Here is an 18,742-nt window from a genome sequence, read left to right as displayed (position 1 = left end):
TGTATGGAGTATAGCCATGTATGGAAGTGAAACAAGGACGATAAATAGTTTGGACAAGAAGAGAATAGAAGCTTTTGAAATGTGGTGCTACAGAAGAATGCTGAAGATTAGATGGGTAGATCAGATAAGTAATTAGGAGGTATTGAATAGAATTGGGGAGAAGAGAAGTTTGTGGCACAACTTGACTAGAAGAAGGGATCGGTTGGTAGGACATGTTTTGAGGCATCAAAGGATCACAAAATTAGCATTGGAGGGCAGCGTGGAGGGTAAAAATCGTAGAGGGAGACCAAGAGATGAATACACTAAGTAGATTCAGAAAGATGTAGGTTGCAGTAAGTACTGGGAGATGAAGACGCTTGCACAGGATAGAGTAGCATGGAGAGCTGCATCAAACCAGTCTCAGGACTGAAGACCACAACAACAACAACATCTTATCTCTAAGCTGACTAGCCGATTTCTAGTACTTGACAGTTTGGCATTTGGTTATGCGTAAAATTTTTAAATGATTCACAAGTACAACTAAAGCAGAGTAGAACCATTATGAAACATGAGGTGGAATATATAACTTAGAAGACGATTGTTTTGAGACCTCCTCCTATTCGTACCAAATTCAGAATCTTAAGAAGTGACAGGAGGTCATGCTGTACTGTAGGAGACACTCTGCATCACACACTTCTTGAGAGTTATAATCGTTTTGAGCATTTGTTCTTGCTAATAGTGTTTGAATTATTTACTTTGAAATTTCTGCTTAGACTTGTCTATGTATAGGTGCAAAATTAATTGAGAACCAGTAATTCAACACATGTGGCGAAATTATTTAGTTTATTTGTCAAATTGCTAAGAAACTGCACTTCAATTTGTAAACGAGCAACGTTGATGTAATGTAAAACTCTCCAAAAAATTTTACAACTCATCAGGCTCTGCAACAAACTACTGGAAATAAAAAAAAAACTGTTTCAAATTTCTGATTACTGGTTGAGGTAAGAAGGTCATTACTATGCGCTAAAACTGATTATTTGGCATTTCGTTGTGTGTTCGAATATCGACAGCTGTAGTAAGTAAAATGACGGGAAATCTACATTTCCATTCGTGAAAGAAGTGGCCTACAAAATATTCATTGGAACGATTCTTGAATACTGATCGTATAGATCAGTGTCAGATTACCAACCTGGTAATGTTGGATTAATAGAAGAGAGGGAGAAGATCTAAGGAAAAGAAGCGCGTTTCGCCACGGGTTCGTTTTGCTAGTGCAGGAGCGTAAGGGAGATGTTGAGCTAACTCCTGTGGCAGCAGCCACAAAGTGAGACGCCGTGCATCGCGGAGAGATTAAGAGACCACGCGTTCCGAGAGGAGGCAGGCGACGTCTTATTCTCTGCCACACACGTCTCGCGAAATAATCGCGACGAGGAAAATCAGAGAAATCAGAGCGCATACCAAGAATCGTGCTCCCAGCGCTCCATTCGCGAATGGAACGGGAAAGGGGAGAAATCCGTTTGGTACCCATAACACCATCCGCCACACGCCGTAGGGTTGCTTGCAGAGTATAGTTTAGACATGTAATTACAACTGAAGTGAAAATCTGAAATGCTGTGCAAAAGAGGGATGAAACAAACAGAAATCATAGAATGACAAAATTGTAGAGTGCACTTGTTAAACGACGCGGCAAAAATAATAAGCACGCCGTTAGACGGGGAATTCGTGCCAAGTGGCATGTTTCATTTGAATAGATGACCATTGTTCTAGCTTTACTCTCAACAGATAATTTTATAGATGACAGGTATTGGATAACGTAATCTAATAAATATGTGAAAGCTGTGCTGATGTTCGAAACATTTTTCTAGAATTCTCATGTAAATAAAAAATACCATAATTATATTTTTCTTCCGTGTAAGAAGAAACTGAAGTTTCTTATAGTTCCATAATATTTAAGAACTATGCACTCGGCATTTCCCCTTTGTTGGTCTCGTCTTTTTCGGATCATTGCAATGACGAAGCCCGCTGTATTTTAGCTAACGAATACTGAAATAAAAGCTGTAGTAGTAATCAGTTTCTTGTAATTTTTTCAGATGGCAGCAATTGAATTTGATAGAAATCTTTGATTCTTTGGAAGAGAAGCGGGGTTCCGTAAGTGCGGTGTCTAGTCGTAATGTACATTCACTAATCTTGTTCTTTTTTATCACAAGTGATATTTACTTAAATGAACTTATGTTTTGGGATATTTGCATATGATTACTGAATGCATTTTTGAGACCTCTCTTCTTCTTCTTCTTCTTTTTCTAATTCTTCATATATGACCTCTGTACGTCCACAAGTTGTCCTTTATGGATCAGGTCTTCCTCTTCTGCTTCCGAAACCTTTTGTCCTATCTCTTCTTCTCGCCCCTATTCTTCAGAGGTCTTCAGTACCATCTGAGCACTATGGGACTTAACTTCTGAGCCATCAGTCCCGCAGAACATAGAACTACTTAAACCTAACTAACGTAAGGACATCACACACATCCATTCCCGAGGCAGGATTCGAACCTGCGACAGTAGCGGTAGCGCGGTTCCAAACTGTAGCGCCTAGAACCGCTCGGTCATATCGGCCGGGCCACTGGTGATTCTCCAAGATTTTGCTGCACTCTTTCGTCGTTGATCTTTGGCATATAGGTCATCGTATACTTGCTTTTCCAATTTCACTTCTCTTACACCTTGATCCTTACCTCAAATCAAGTCTTCCTGCATCCAACAGTCCACTTAGTACTTGCCTTTCCTATTGTCTTATCCGTTGTCTCTTACACTTTTGGTCATTGTGCCCATGTTTATCCCGATCACATCTCCCGCAAATCTAATCCTTTTCAGCCTGATTTCTCCTGATATTGTCCGCATTCTCCATTACCTTTCATCCTTTGGCCTTCGCATCCATATTTCACCGCCTCCTTTAGTGCCCGGCATTTCCCCAAGAAGTTGTTTTCTTTTTTCTCTAGTTTTTGCGCACCATATGTTGTTAGTGTTATCGTCTGAGCAGCATATACTACTGAATTTCTCACCATTTTATTGTAATCACTGATCTTTATGCCTGTAGATGTAAGTATTGTATTGTAGACTTCTCTATTCATACAGAAAGCTGACCGCATCTTTTTCGTTCCCTCTATTTTCCTCTCACTGCTCCTGTTTCTTCCTGTCGTATGTTCCCTTAGGCATTTAAATTTGCCCACATTTTGAGCGGTGACCTCTAGCGTTTTCCACTCTCCAGTGGTATTTTGTGTTCAAAAATGGTTCAAATGACTCTGAGCACTATGCTACTTAACTTCTGAGGTCATCAGTCGCCTATAACTTAGAACGAATTAAGCCGTAGCGGTCGCTCGGTTCCAGACCGTAGCGCCTAGAACCGCACGGCCACTCCAGCCGGCGGTATTTTGTGTCTTCGTCTTGTTGCTGCAGGCAGTCCTCAATCCTAACCTTCTGGCTATCCTACTTAGGATGTTGGGTTGTTTCTTTTGCGCATTCTTCCGTCTCACTTACTATCTCTATGTCGTTCGCAGAGACTGGGCAGTCCAGTAGGGCCTTTCTTTCCCTCACGTGCCTCTTCGGTACTCGCATTTCGTTCTTTATTACTCTCTACTAACTGACCTTATTCTTGCACTTGCCTTCCTGTCCGGCAGGATCTCCGTTATCAGTACTCGCATTTAGTGAAGTCTCTGAGATATCGGTGGTAAAGTGAACGGCATTGTGAGCACTATGTCTATGTTCGCAGGAATGGAGCAGTCTGTACTCACTGGAGCGGGCGGAAGGCGCTCAGGAGTTGAGCGACACGTGCAGCGCCCACATGCGGATGTACACGCAGAACCTGCGCAACGGAACCTTCTGGGCGCAGTACAGTGAGTACAAACAGTTATCCTGACATTACGAAACTGTACTTCTTACCTCAGGACCTATGCAATACCATCGCATACGTGCGATCGACTGCAATCGCGTATTTACTATCAGAAATTTCACAGGGCGTTGTACACTGAATAGCCAGAGCCAAAGAAACTGGTACACCTGTCTAATATCGCGTAGCGACCCCGCGAGCACACGGAAATGCCAGAACACGACGTGGCGTGGACTCGACTCATATCTGAAGTTGTGTTGGGGGGAATTCACGCCATGAATCCTACAGGGCTGTCTATAAATTAGTAAGAATACTAGGGGGTGGAGATCTCTTCTGAACAGCACGTTGCAAGGCATCCCAGATATGCTCAATAATGTTCGTATCTAGGGAGTTTGATGGCTAGTGGAGGTGTTGAAACTCAGAAGAGTGTTCCTGAAGCCACTGTGTATCAATTCTGGACGTGTGGGGTGTCGCATTGTCCTGCTGGAATTGCCAAAGTCCTTCGGAAAGCGCAATGGACATGAATGGCTGCAGGTGATCAGACAGGATGCTTACGTACGTGCCACCTGTCAGAGTCGTATCTAGACGTATAAGTGTTCCATAACACTCCAAGTGCACACTCTCCACACCATTAAGGGGCTCCACCAGCTTAAACAGTCCCCTGCTGACATGTAGGGTCCATGGATTCATAAGGTTGTCTCCATACCCGCACACGTCCATCCACTCGAAACAATTTGAAACGAGACTCGTTCGACCAGGCAACATGTTTCCAGTCATCAACAGTCCAATGTCGGTGTTGACGGGCCCAAGCGAGACATAAAGCTTTGTTTCGTGCTGTTATCAAGGGTACACGAGTAGGCCTTCGCCTCCGAAAGCTCACATCGATGATGTTTCGTTGAATGGTTCGCACGCTCACACTTGTTGAGGGTCCAGCACTGAAATCTACAGCAATTTGCAGAAGGGTTGCACTTCTACCGCGTTGAACGATTCTCTTCACTTGTCGTTAATCCTAGTCTTGCAGGATCTTTTTCCGGCGGCAGCGATGTCGGAGATTTGATGTTTCACCCGATTCCTGATATTCACGGTACACTCGTGAAATGGTCGTACCGGAAAATCCCTCATTCATCGCTACCTCGGAGATGCTGTGTTCCATCGCTCGTGTGCCGACTATAACACCACGTTCAAACTCTCTTAAATCTTGATAACCAGCCATTGTAGCAGCAGTAGCCGATCTAACAACTGCGCCAGACACTTGTCTTATATAGGCATTACCGACCGCAGCGTCGTATTCTGCCTGTTTACGTATCTCTGTATTTGAATACGGATGCCTATACCAGTTTCTTTTGCTTTTCAGTGTAATTGAGGCGTAGTGATCCAGTAAAACCGAACTTACATCTGGTTCTCTAAAGCAGTATGATAAGTCCTTTGAAGTTCATGATCTATAGGATACACCTATGGGATGGCGGTGGTCTCTGCGCGCTCTTCGAATAATGGAGTTAGATGACATTTTCACTACGAGTATTTGGGCGACATGGTAAAAACGAAGGAAAATTATGGTTTAAGGTCCCGCCGACCTCGAGGTCTTTAGAGACGGAACATAAGCTCCGAATATTATGAGGATGGGGAAGGAACTCGGTCGTGCCCTTTGAATGCAATAATCCCGGCATTTGCCTGGAGACTTTGCGCCAAGGTTCTGGATTAAATTACAAACCTCTCCGCTGTATCTCATGAAGTGAGAGCATGTGACACTGTTGATGGTAAATCGTCCGTCGGATGGGGGCGTGAAGCTTGGAGGCCTACCTGGTACTGTTCCAGAGGAGTTGGCTCTGAGCCAGCACCGGGTTTTACCTTCTCCCTTCTCTCGTCATCGTCGTAAAACACAAACATAACGCTACAATATGCGCGTCTCCATTACACTTACCAACATTCCACAAATCCATTTACAACACAACTCTTACAAAACCGCAAGGAATCTGACCAGAGTGCGCAAAGGAAGAACATCTTTCCCGACAGGTAGATGAAATTTTCCAGCCAACAATGCCATACGACATTTACATCTTTACCGAAAAGTTACACAGGTGAAAATATACCATAGTAGCAGGAAAAACTACCGGCAGACGTGGGTCCGCCAACATGCTGGTTGGAAGATAATTGCTGAAATGTGGTTATGAGCCGCCACTGAGCTTAGTATGAAATATTGTTCTCGTCAGTACAGATGTATTTTTAATGTGAACTTTTCGTTTAATTCATCCAGCTGGACTCGAATTTCAGCCATGTCCCCCTGGTTGGCGAATGTGAAAGATGTACGAGAACGTACTGAAAATTAATGCCTCCGAATTTTTTATTGAAAACAGTTAAGGATTTTTAAGTAAAACTAAAAACTGAACACCTCCCAAACAGGCCTTGGAAGGCCCAACGGTACTGACCGGCCGCCGTGTCGCACTCAGACCACAGGCGTCACTGGATGCGTGGGTCAGCACACCGCTCTCCGGCTGTATGTCAGTTTACGAGACCGGAGCCGCTACTTCTCCAACAAGTTGCTCCTCAGTTTGCCTCACAAGGGCTGAGTGCACCCAGCTTGCCAACAGCGCTCGGCAGACAGAATGGTCACCCATCCAAGTGCTAGCCCAGCCCGACAGCGCTTAACTTCGGTAATCTGACGGGAACCGTTGTGACCACTGCGGCAAGAACGTTGGAACTTTTTACGTAAATCAAATGTTTTTAACATTCCACAAATTTATTCTTCGTATCTACACATTTATTTCTCATCATAGTCACCCTGGCTACGAACACATTTCTCCCAACGAGAGACCACTTTGTTGATACTATCATGTAGAATGTTTGACTTTTTGACGCTGCCACATCCTCACCTTCGCTTGCTCCGCTTCATCACTATCAAAGGGAAGTCCTCGAAAGTGTCCTTTAAGTTTAGGAAACAAACGAAAATAGGATGGGGCCAGGTCGGGACTGTATGGAAGATGATCGATGACGGTGAACCCAAGACGTCGGATTGTTGGAAATGTCGCAGCGCGCCTGTGTAGTCAGGGAGTGCTAATCTGAAGGAGAGGGTGCTCCCTGTGTGGACTAACTCTTCGAATTCGAAACTCGATTAAAGCACGCTGTTTCTCAAATTTCGACATAGTTACGTTACACACTGCCATATTACAAGCTACAATTGGGACCCTTCTAGTGGCAGCGGGCTACAAATATGTAGAGATGAAGAATAAAACTGCCGTGTTACATGCTACAATTAGGAACCCACTTGAGTCAGACAGCTGTAAATATATAGAGCTGAAGAATAAAGATGTAGAGTTTTAATATTTTTTTATTTTATTTAAAGAGCTTTAAGAGCTTTTCACATAAGAAATTCGGAAACATTACTTTTCAGCATGCCCTAGTAGACTCTTTGCAGATAATGCCGTCCTTTATCGTCTAGTGATCTCAACAGAAGATAAAAACAAATTAAAAATGCTGTTGTAAGATACCTGATTGTGCGAAAAGTGACAACAGACCTTGAACAATAAATGTGTGAGTCACTCCTAATGAGTACTAAGGCAGTACTGTTGAATTGCTGTTACATGACAAACGACACAAATTTAGTGTTTGCAGTTTTAACTTAACACCTACGTATGACAGTCAGGACCAACTTACGTTTGACAGATCACAAAGAAAATGTTGTTTGAAAGGCAGAGTACAGACTGCGTTTTACTGGCAGAACGCTTAGAAACTGGAACAATCTACTAAAGAAATTTTTTACACTACTTTAGTCATTTCTCTTCTAGAATGCTATTGCGCAGTATGGGATTCTTACCAGATAGGGTTGACGGAATACATCGAAAACGTCATAGGAGGGTGTCTCATTTTTTTTTCTATCACGAAACAGAAGAGAGTTTGGACGACACTCACTCATTAAAACCAAGGAGTTTTTTTTATCCCGGAATATCTTTTCAGGAAATGTCAATAAACAAGTTTCTCCTCTGTATAATAAACTATTTTGTTGCCTATTACTTACACAGGGACGAATGAAATGGGAGAAATCATAGCTCGTTCGGAAAAACTTAGGTGTTAATTTTTTATGTACTTAATTCGAGAGTGGAACAGCAGAGATATGGTTTTAAAATGACTTCTTCTACCTTCTGCCAACCACTTAATTGTAAATTGAAGAGTAATGTTGCTGCTGTAGGTTATCAAAATGACAGTGGATAGACACCTGTAACTCACTTTGTGGCGTGCCCCGGAAGCCCTATGACCAGCTGGTGCTCAGACAAGAAGTGGTCGGTCCAAAGTTTGTCTGGTAACGGAAAATGATACCACGATAATTACTGATCAGATTCTTAGCTAATTCCCTGCGTAAAATTCCAAAGTTCTCCGGAGAGTCTCGTTCAGTGACATTGTTGATTGTTTGTCGGCTAGGAGCCTTAAGCTTGATGACCCTTTAGTACTTTCCGAAAGGGATAGTTATTGACTGGCACCATATCTTACCTAATGTGTCACTTCCATCATTAACAACACAATAATAGGTTCTGGGGGCACTAATAAGTTACCTGCTCTGTAGACGAATACGTGGAAGGCATCAGCCAAATCGCGCTAAGGGGAGATGGTAAAAATGGTGCTACGGTCCCGAAACTAATAGCAAGAAAGAATGATTAAAAAAAAAAATCAGTGTAGCTGTGGGAAGTCTATTTTCAAAACAAATACTTCATCAGCTACTCACCGACAGTAAAATTCTTCTTGAAAAATAATAGAGAAGTTCACGAAAAAAAGTAATAAGCAAGATTATCTTTCTGTGTTCATCCGATTCTGAATACCGTGTTGCTATTCTCGCTAGCTCCAAACATAAGATCAGGCTACAGAGACGCGTTTCGGAAAACGTAAAACGTCCAGCCAATTCGACAAGCTCAATAATCTCGAAACCTGATGTCTTCATATTAGTAATGCATCCAGTTATTTCATTTGCAGATGACACAGGGATTAGTTGCGGTAGCGCTGTGTCTGTATTTGTACCGGAAATACTTTGAGCGTTCTGTCAATCTACTATTATCTTGTCCCATGTCCAAAATCAACAACAAATTGTTACGTTTCTCAGCACAGCTGACAAAATCCAGTCCCTCGGCTTGACGCATAATCGCTCCCAACATCGCATTATCCTTTGGTAGTTCCGATGCAGCTCCACGGGGAAACAAGGCTGTTTACCGAACGGTGAATGCCGTAGCCGATTCTACGTCTGCATACATCCCCTGCTAGCTATAATAAATCGTATGTGCAGCATAGAGGTCGTGCTTTTTTTTTAATTATCTGCTGTGACTTTCAGTTTCACCTCTTCGTGAAGCAGCTGAGACGGGAATGTACTACTGGTGATTCCGAAGACGTAACAGAAGACTAGAAATATGATGCAATATTTAACTTGCGTAGATGTTCCTTCCGCCAGACATGTCTTGCACTACATCCAAGAGTGATTATAAGTGACAGGACAGGTGTAAAAGACTAATACGAGGTAGTTCGACGAGGAGCTCGATGGAAATACCGGTATACAGTGCCTATCAGAGCTGTTGAGTCGTGGTTTGTAAGTCGCGCAGATATATTTGCATGGGCCTGCGCACATTCGAGCAAGTACGACCTAAGAAGTGCAAATCCCTCGGGGATAGATTATACGCAATCTTTGGTGAAAAAAACTACGTTCACATCTCTGAAACAATGCAATTCTAACTATTTATAAACTGTGCTGCCAAGCGTACTAATATTCTCCATTTTATGTACACTATGTGTAGTATCCGGACACCTCCAAAAACGTACGTTTTTCATATTAGGTGCATTGTGCTGCCACCTACTGCCAGGTACTCCATATCAGAGACCTCAGTAGTAATTAAACATCGTGAGAGAGCAGAATGGGGCGCTCCGCGGAACTCACGCACTTCGAACGTGGTCAGGTGCTGGAGGGTCACTTGTGTCATACGTCTGTACGCGGGATTTCCACACTCCTAAACATTCCCAGGTCCACTGTTTTCGACGTGGCAGTGAAGCGGAAACGTGAAGGGACACGTACAGCACAAAAGCGTACAGGACGACCTCGTCTGTTGACTGACAGAGACCTCCGACAATTGAAGAGGGACATAATGTGTAATAGGCAGACATCTATCCCGACCATAATACAGGAATTCCAAACTGCCTCAGGATGCACTGCATGTACTATGGCAGTTAGGTGGGAGGTGAGAAAACTTGGATTTCACTGTCGAGCGGCTACTCATAAGCCACACATCACGCCGGTAAATGGCAAACGATGGCTCACTTGGGGTAAGGAACGTAAACATTGTACGATTGAACAGTGGGAGAACGTTGTGTGGAGTACGGTACACGATGTGGCGAACCGATCGCAGGCTGTGGCTATGGTGTGGGTATGGCGAATGCCCTGTGAACTTCATCTGCCAGCGCGTGTAGAGCCAACAGTAAAATACGGAGGCGGTGGTGTTATGGTGTGGTCGTGTTTTTCAGGGAGGAGGCTTGCACCCCTAGTTGTTTTGCGTGCCACTATCACGGCACAGTCATACTTTGATGTTTTAAGCACCTTCTTGCTTCCCACTGTTGAAGAGCAATTCGGGAATGGCGATTGCGTCTTTCAACACGATCGAGCACGTGTTCGTAATGCACGGGCTATGGTGGAGTGGTTACACGACAGTAACATCCCTGAAATGGATCGGCCTGCACAGAGTCCTGACACGAATCCTACAGAACACCTTTGGGATGTTTTGGAAAGCCAGTTTCGTGCAAGGCCTCACCGAAGACATCGATACCTCTCCTCAGTGGAGCACTGCGTGAAGAATGGGCTGCCATTCCCCAAGAAATCTTCCAGCACCTAATTGAACGTATGCCAGCGAGAGTGGAAGCTGTCGGCATGGCTAAGGGTGGGCCAACACCATACTGAATTCCAGCATTACCGATGGAGAGCGCCACGAACTTGTAAGTCATTTTCAGCCAGGTGTTGGATACTTTTGATCACATAGTGTATCTACGTTTCAGTTGTAGCGTTTGCGGAAACATACCTGTATATTTCGACTTTACTTCATTTGTAGCTTGAAAAAAGGCCAGTAGACCTGTTCTGTGAATGTTGTTTGTATTCGATCCGCACACATCGTAGTGCAATGCCACGGCACGGTGATATAGACGATAATACTTCCCTTTGTGGAGGGGACACACCAGCGGATACCGCTAACATCGCCGACTGCATCAGCGAAGGACTTCTTGCACCAAGAAAGGTGAAGAGCAAGCTTCTCGTTCAAATGTCAGGATAGCGAGCACTTCGGTGATGGGAAGCTTGTTCAGAAATGACTTGTGGCTTTCTGCCAGGAGCAGTCCCGGTGTCTACTGTAAGTTGTTGGAAACAACGGCAGATAAGCTGCGATCATGACTAGAGTCAGGCAACTATTCAGTGTTTACCACATTTCAACTCACTTTTCTCAATGGCTATGGCTGTTTTGTAATTCGTGTCACGAAACATCCCGATGTGTGAGATTTCGGCCAGAGATACTCCAATATTTCAAAAGTTTTCCATATTGGTGCAAACAGAGAAAGGGCTATTAAGGTTTAATGTTCCGCCGACTACGAGGTCATTAGAGACGGAGGAAAAAATGTGAGCGGAGAAGGAAATCAGCTACGTCTTTTTCAGAGGAACCGTCCCAGAAATTTTTTAAGCTATGCAGGGAGACACGGGAAATCTTGCATGGCCTAAGTGGAAACTGAATCGCAGTCCAGCCGAATGCGGGTCGCCTGTGCCACATTGCTTCGTTATATTAGGGCAAGCGATACTACTCTATAAAATACACTACTGGTTATTAAAATTGATACGCTAAGAAGAAATGCAGATCATAAACGGGTATTCATAGGATAACTATATTATAGGAGAACTGACATGTGATTACATTTTCACGCAATTTGGGTGCATAGATCCTGAGAAATCAGTACCCAGAACAACCACCTCAGGCCGTAATAACGGCCTTGATACGCCTGGGCATTGAGTCAAACAGAGCTTGGATGGCGTGTACAGGCACAGCCTCCCATGCAGCGTCTGCACGATACCACAGTTCATTAACAATAGTGACTGGCGTATTGTGAAGAGCCAATTGCCCGGCCACCATTGACAAGACGTTTTCAGTTAGTGAGAGATCTGGAGAATGTGCTGGCCAGGGCAGCAGTCCAACATTTTCTGTATCCAGAAAGGCCCGTACGAGACCTGAAACATGCGGTCGTGCATTATAGTTAAAATGCAGGGTTTCGCAGGGATCGAATGAAGGGTAGATCCACGGGTCGTAACACATGTGAAATGTAACGTCCACTGTTCAAAGTGCCGTCAATGCGAACAAAAGGTGACCGAGACGTGTAACCAATGGCAACCCATACCATCACGCCGGGTGATACGCCAGTATGACGATGACAAATGTACGCTTACAATATGCGTTCACCGCGATGTCGCCAAACACGGATGCGATCATCATGATGCTGTAAACAGAACCAGGATTCATCCGAAAAAATGACGTTGTGCCATTCGTGCACCCACGTTCGTCGTTGAGTACACCATCGCAGGCGCTCCTGTTTGTGATGGAGTGTCAGGGGTAACCTCAGCCACGGTCTCCGAGCTGATAGTCCAGTCTGCTGCAAACGTCGTCGAATTGTTCGTGCAGATGGTTGTTGTCTTGCAAACGTCCCCATCTGTTGACTCAGGGATCGAGAAGTGGCTGTACGATCCGTTACAGCCATGCGGATAAGATGCCTGTCAACTCGACTGCTAGCGATACGAGGCCGTTGGAATCCAGCACGGCGTTCCGTATTACCTTGCTGAACCCGCCGATACCATATTCTGCTAACATGCATTGGATCTCGACCAACGCGAGCAGCAATGTCGCGATACGGTAAACCGTGATCGTGATAGGCTACAATCCGACCTTTATTAAAGTCGGAAACGTGATGGTAAGCATTTCTCCTCCTTTCACGAGGCATCACAACAACGTTTCACCAGGCAACGCCGGTCAACTGCTGTTTGTGTATGAGAAATCGGATGGAAACTTTCCTCGTGTCGGCACGTTGTAGGTGTCGCCACCGGCGCCAACCTTGTGTGAATGCTCTGAAAAGCTAATCATTTGCATATCACAGCATCTTCTTCCTGTCGGTTAAATTTCGCGTTTGTAGCACTTCATCTTCATGGTGTAGCAATTTTAATGGCCAGTAGTGTAGCTTTTCACTAATAACACGATAAAAAATTCTATCACTAATGAGAGGCTGCTGAAATGTATTGTGTTTGAAGGAACATGGGCGGTACAGCTAAGTGAACTGCAGGCTCAGTTACGCTTGTGATGGCTAGAGCTGGCCATGACCTGAGAAAACCGTACCACTGCTGGTATACTGAAAGAGGACTTCATCTGGTTCAATATATTTATTTCTCGAGTACGGTTTTTGGCCTGATGAATAAATCATCTTCAGATTTAAAACAAGTGCCGCGAAGTTTGTATAAAAGAATGAGGGTGTAGTATTAAACTACAATTTTGGGCAAACTGTTCATCGCTACCTAACCTCGAGATATTAAATTGGCAATAAAAAAACAAATGTAGTGATCCAGACGGAGTTTTCATTCATCTTTCTTTCTACCTGTGTAGAATGGTAGATTTAATTCTTTCCGTGTTCACGACAATAAATTTCGGAGCCATCAGGGAGAAGAGTCGTTCTCCATCTTGAAAGACAAAGAGAAGAAGCTGCTGGTATGGTTTGGTAAGAGATGCTGCCACTATCCCGACACCTTTGTGGCGTTGCCCTAGGGGAAATCCGAAACGTCTCATCATCAGCTGGATGTCGCAACGCCCGCGCTGCGGCACGCCATTGATTTCACAATGGAGGCTGCTCGTTCCGGCGCAGACAGCCACAGACGCGCACGCGGATCCGGTGGCTGGGCAGGGCAGGCCGGGGATGGCCGCAGCTGTGTCTCTATTTGGCGAAGCCGCCTCGGATTTCTCTCCCGGCCAAACTGGCTTATGGCCTCTTGCTTTCCCTGTCGCACTTTAGTCAGCAAGGCGGAGAGAGTGGATGACAAATATCCGGCTTCTACTGGGCCGAAATTTCCTGTCCGCGGAAGTGAGAACCAAATTCCGGGGCACGAGTAAACTTTACACTGGACGGTGTTTTACGCCTGCTGTTTCTTAAGAACTTTTATTTATTTATCGTTATTGTTGGTACATTACTTAGGAAACTACTGTGGTCATTATTGTATATTATAGTTTTGAAACAAATTGTACAAAAATGCACTTTATTGTTTCTAGAATGAAATTTTCACTCTACATCGGATTGTTTGCTGATATGAAACTTCCTGGCAGATTGAAACTGTGTGCCGGACGGAGACTCGAACTCAGGACCTTTGCCTTTCGCGGGCAAGTGCTCTACCAACAGAGCTACCCAAGCACGACTCACGCGCCGTCCTCACAGCTTTACTTCTGCCAATACCTCGTCTCCTACCTTCCAAACTTTGGTAGAGCACTTGCCCGCGAAAGGCAAAGGTCCCGAGTTTGAGTCTCGGTCCGGAACACAGTTTTAATCTGCCAGGAAGTTACACTTTATTGTTATTTCTTGAAGTACCTGCGTTTGTTTCTTTTATCAAAAATAAGGTATTTATTTAACTGTTACTAAGTTACCAAAATGGTTCTGAGCACTATGGGTCTTAACATCTGAGATCACCAGTCCCCTAGAACTTAGAACTAATTAAACCTATTTAACTTAAGGACATCACACACATCGATGCCCGAGGCAGGTTTCGAACTTGCGACGATAGCGGTTGCGCGGTTCCAGACTGAAGCGCCTAGAACCGCTCGGCCACAACGACCGGCTACTGAGTTACCCATTGAAACTGCGCTCCATCCAGTATTGCAAAAGAAAACTCCAATAATAAGGAAAGAGAACTAATAGTACTAAGAAGTGAGAGACAGTGAATGAAAAGAAGAAAAAAATTAATAAAAGAAGTTTGCTTTCATTATAAACAAAAACTAGGAGCAGGTGACAAATACTACGACAGTTTTTGTATGATCTTGGGTGTTCTCAGGCAGTTAAATTTTCGCGCTAGGGAACCGTGCGACCGCTACGGTCGTAGGTTCGAATCCTGCCTCGGGCATGGATGTGTATGATTCCTTAGGTTAGTTAGGTTTAAGTAGTTCTAAGTTCTAGGGGACTGATGACCTCAGAAGTTGAGTCCCATAGTGCTCAGAGCCATTTGAACCATTTTTTTCGCGCTAGCTTCTGGAATCTCGTGGATTTGAAAACAAGTTGATGGTGTACCGGATTATTTCACTTTTGATCACGTATGATGCATGTTAGGTTCTCGGTATCCAGGCTCTCTGTCAAGCTCGAATTCGGATCCGAAGACAGCATGGCTTCGGTAATGGTCAAATAGATGATTTATTAGATTTTCTTACCTTTGTACTGTTTGTCCTGGTACGGCACATCTTTCTGCACTGGGTATGCATTAACTGATTAGTATGCTCTCTTTCCGCTGTCTGTGAGGGTATTGAGGCTATTGCTTTCAAGAACCAAAATTTCTCCTCGTTTCGCAGTAGCCCATAGGAAAGAGGTGATAGGAAGCTGCATTCTGTGTTCCGTCAACAAGGACGGTTAAAATGGATAGAGCAGTAGGACTTAGGCAGGTGTAACAATGGTTTTGCTCTCACAACTGAGTCGCTGTCATCTTACGAATTGATAAGAGTACAATTGTTGATAACATTAGAGAATGACGCAATGATTATGCTTATGTTTCAATGCCGTCAGCAATGCGTATTACTTCGTCCAGACAAGAAAGGCCATCGCGTAGGTGATAGAGAGCGGTGTGCTGACCCCACGCCTCTCCTATCCGCATCCCTCTCTGAGGATGACACGGCGGTCGGATGGTACCGATGGGCCACTTGTGGCCTGTAGACGGATGGAGTGGTAGGTGATAGACGCTTCGATTAAAATGCTTAAAATACCCATACGAGTCAAAACCAGAGGTTCTTTGGTGACCGCTTGCTCGCCGTAGTGAGGACACTTACAATGTGGGTCCAAAAAACGGCTAAAATGGCTCTGAGCACTATGGGACTTAACTTCTGAGGTCATCAGTCCCCTAGAACTGAGAACTACTTAAAACTAACTAACCTAAGGGCATCACACACATCCATGCCCGAGGCAGGATTGGAACCTGCGACCGCAGCGGTCGCACGGTTCCAGACTGAAGCGCCTAGAACCGCTCGGCCACACCAGCCGGTAGTGTGGGTCCGCCCTTAGTTATCGATCAAGGTAACACAGTAGCTAAAAGGCTAGACTCGTATCTCGGAGGTGCGGATTTAGTCTATTTCTGGCCATCCGGTCTTACATGTTCCGATGATTTTCCCTCAACAAGTGAGCCGCTGTGGTTCCCTTGAATAGACCTTGGATGCCAATTTTCCACATCATATGCAGTTGAGGAAGTCCTCCGTCTCGAATGGCATTGCTATCGAGGGGAGATTGCACTCAGACCCCTGGTTTTTGGAATTAGTATTCGATAACGTTATGATGATCTCAGTAAGCTTTAGAGAAGGACATCAATTATGTCCCAGTTGTACGAAAAATATTATTCACAGGCATAGTCACTAGTCACTACTAAAGGCACTTTCTCATGAAGAGGCTTCAGGGACTGTTCGACTAAGCTCAGATGGCTCTGAGCACTATGGTACTTAACATCTATGGTCATCAGTCCCCTAGAACTTAGAACTACTTAAACCTAACTAACCTAAGGACATCACACAACACCCAGTCATCGTTCGACTAGGACTGCTCCTTTACTGAAAAAAATTAATCTCTGTCGGTGGCGACCGTATTATCTGACAGTTTTATCTTCGTTGCCAACAGAGTGTTTCCACTGCAGGCAGAAGCGGAACAGGATTCACTCAGGCTCATGAGAACAGCTAGCAGCTCCTCGAGAGGGTAGAAGCGATTTAATTAAAGCTCTCATCAACTCAAAGGTTGATCTGATCACCACAAAGTTGTACTGCCAGTAGTCCTATTTGGAGAAGGAAGAAAGATGAGAGTTTCACGTCCCGTCGACAGCACCGTTATCAGAGCCGAACGTAACATCGGATTACGAAAGGATGGGGAAGGAAATGTTTAATGGCTCTGAGCACTATGGGACTTAACTTCTAAGATCATCAGTCTCCTAGAACTTAGAGCTACTTAAACCTAACTAACCTAAGGACATCACACACATCCATGCCCGAGTCAGGATTTGAACCTGCGACCGTAGCGGTCTCGCAGTTCCTAACTGTAGCGCCCAGAACCGCGCGACCACCCCGGTCGGCGGGAAGGAAATCTACAATGACCTTTGCATTAGAATCATCCAGGCTAATCCTCCTGGAAGTGGGTTGCCCTATCTTTATTCTGACTTCTGAACTAACGTATTCAAATAATTACAGAGGGTCCTGCAGGTAATCGGGGGCTCCGAGCCACGGTACAAGTTGGACTTACGTATGCAAATCATTGCTCGTTATGAAAGAAGCTAGAAGCGACAGTAAAAAAAAAAAAAAAACACTGTCCTTTATGATCTGTAGTCTCGCACTTACCCCATCAACCACGAAGCAAAAAAAGCGTTTATGCTTCGAAAATTGACATGTAGGAATGTTGTACTCGCCCTTATCCCTACAGTCCTGGGTTCTAATGACGTCTAAGTATGAGGTGAATCAGCAGTCTGTGGACAAATAAGTGTCCTCAAGTATGACAGCGCCACCATGTAACATGTGCGAAATATTTTCCACTTTCAAAATTCGCGATGCTAGAGGAGTTGTAGTAAAACTCATTGCACCTAGTTTTTATTTATACTCTACCCATTGTACATCCAATCTATTCAGAAAAAAATACCGGTAGTGCAAATTGAGATTCATCCTGATTTTCAAATACAATCCCATACATTACCGCTGAAACAATCGAGTTAACAGACTGTGAAATGCTGTTTCGGTGGATACGGTAACAATTTCATTACCAGTTGGTCCCGATTAAATTTTGCATTCAAACACCATTTCACTGAAGTTACGAAAATATTTTTACAAAACAATATTGCAGTGCCTGTGTTGTTAAGAAAAACGATGCAGTGTTCCTTCGGATGTGCAAACATGTCCGAAGCAACATTGCATTGTTTCTTCTTAACAACACAGGCTCTGTAGTATAGTATTTATCCGCCGGTACCAGGCACCGACTCTTAGTTAAAATATCCCCACCCCCACCTCTGTACGGGAATTACATAATGTGTGTAGGAGTATAGGTTGTGACGCAGTAACGACGACATATGGAAGTGGCCGTGAGTTGAGGACGGATAGCCAAAGCAGTTAAGGCGACGGCCCGCGCAAAGCGGGCAATCTGCATTCGAGCCCCGGCCTGACATAAATTTTCACTGTCGTCATTCCCTTACGTAGCTGATGGTTGTTGCATGTTACCATTAGTTGGAAGGCAAGTGAAATCTTAGTTTAAGAAACATAGCGACGACGTGTTTAGATATTCGGCAAGTGCCGATTGGAGAGGGAAATGGGAGAGTATGCGAGGCTACTTGATGAAGTGAAAGATTATGGATCAAAAATGAAGAAACATGAAAGCTGTAGGATTACTGATTTCCAGGGAGAACCTCATTGTTTACTTTTACCTATGTTCATCAAATAGCCTCTAGTTATTCTTGATGCAAGGAGAGATGGTAAGTTTCTAACATTCTATCGTCGCTTAGGTCTATACAGACTAGGCGCTGGCTTGAACTAGAAAGTGGCGGAGATGAAAATCGGCCGCCATCGCCTAGATATACCATCCTGGTAAAAGGGTAGCGAAAACCGCGGTGTAAGTTCAGCCGCCTTATCGGAAATGGTGTTCTTCCTCCGCA

At 44.4% G+C, this 18,742-nt stretch overlaps 1 protein-coding gene across 1 annotated transcript in view; it reads left to right on the top strand.

The window, feature by feature from the left end:
* LOC126298208 (nose resistant to fluoxetine protein 6-like) overlaps positions 1 to 18,742 on the top strand; it is a 205,204-nt gene that overhangs the window by 6,526 nt on the left and 179,936 nt on the right. The window contains exon 2 of the mRNA XM_049989512.1: positions 3,736 to 3,859. Within this exon, the coding sequence (XP_049845469.1) occupies positions 3,736 to 3,859 (124 nt within the window). The remainder of the gene's footprint in view (positions 1 to 3,735; positions 3,860 to 18,742) is intronic.

The sequence above is a fragment of the Schistocerca gregaria genome, chromosome X (genome assembly GCF_023897955.1).
Source record: "Schistocerca gregaria isolate iqSchGreg1 chromosome X, iqSchGreg1.2, whole genome shotgun sequence".
Lineage (NCBI taxonomy): Eukaryota > Metazoa > Arthropoda > Insecta > Orthoptera > Acrididae > Schistocerca > Schistocerca gregaria.
The sequence above is the reverse complement of the archived record's forward strand: the minus strand, read 5'-3'. Positions and strand labels throughout refer to the sequence as shown.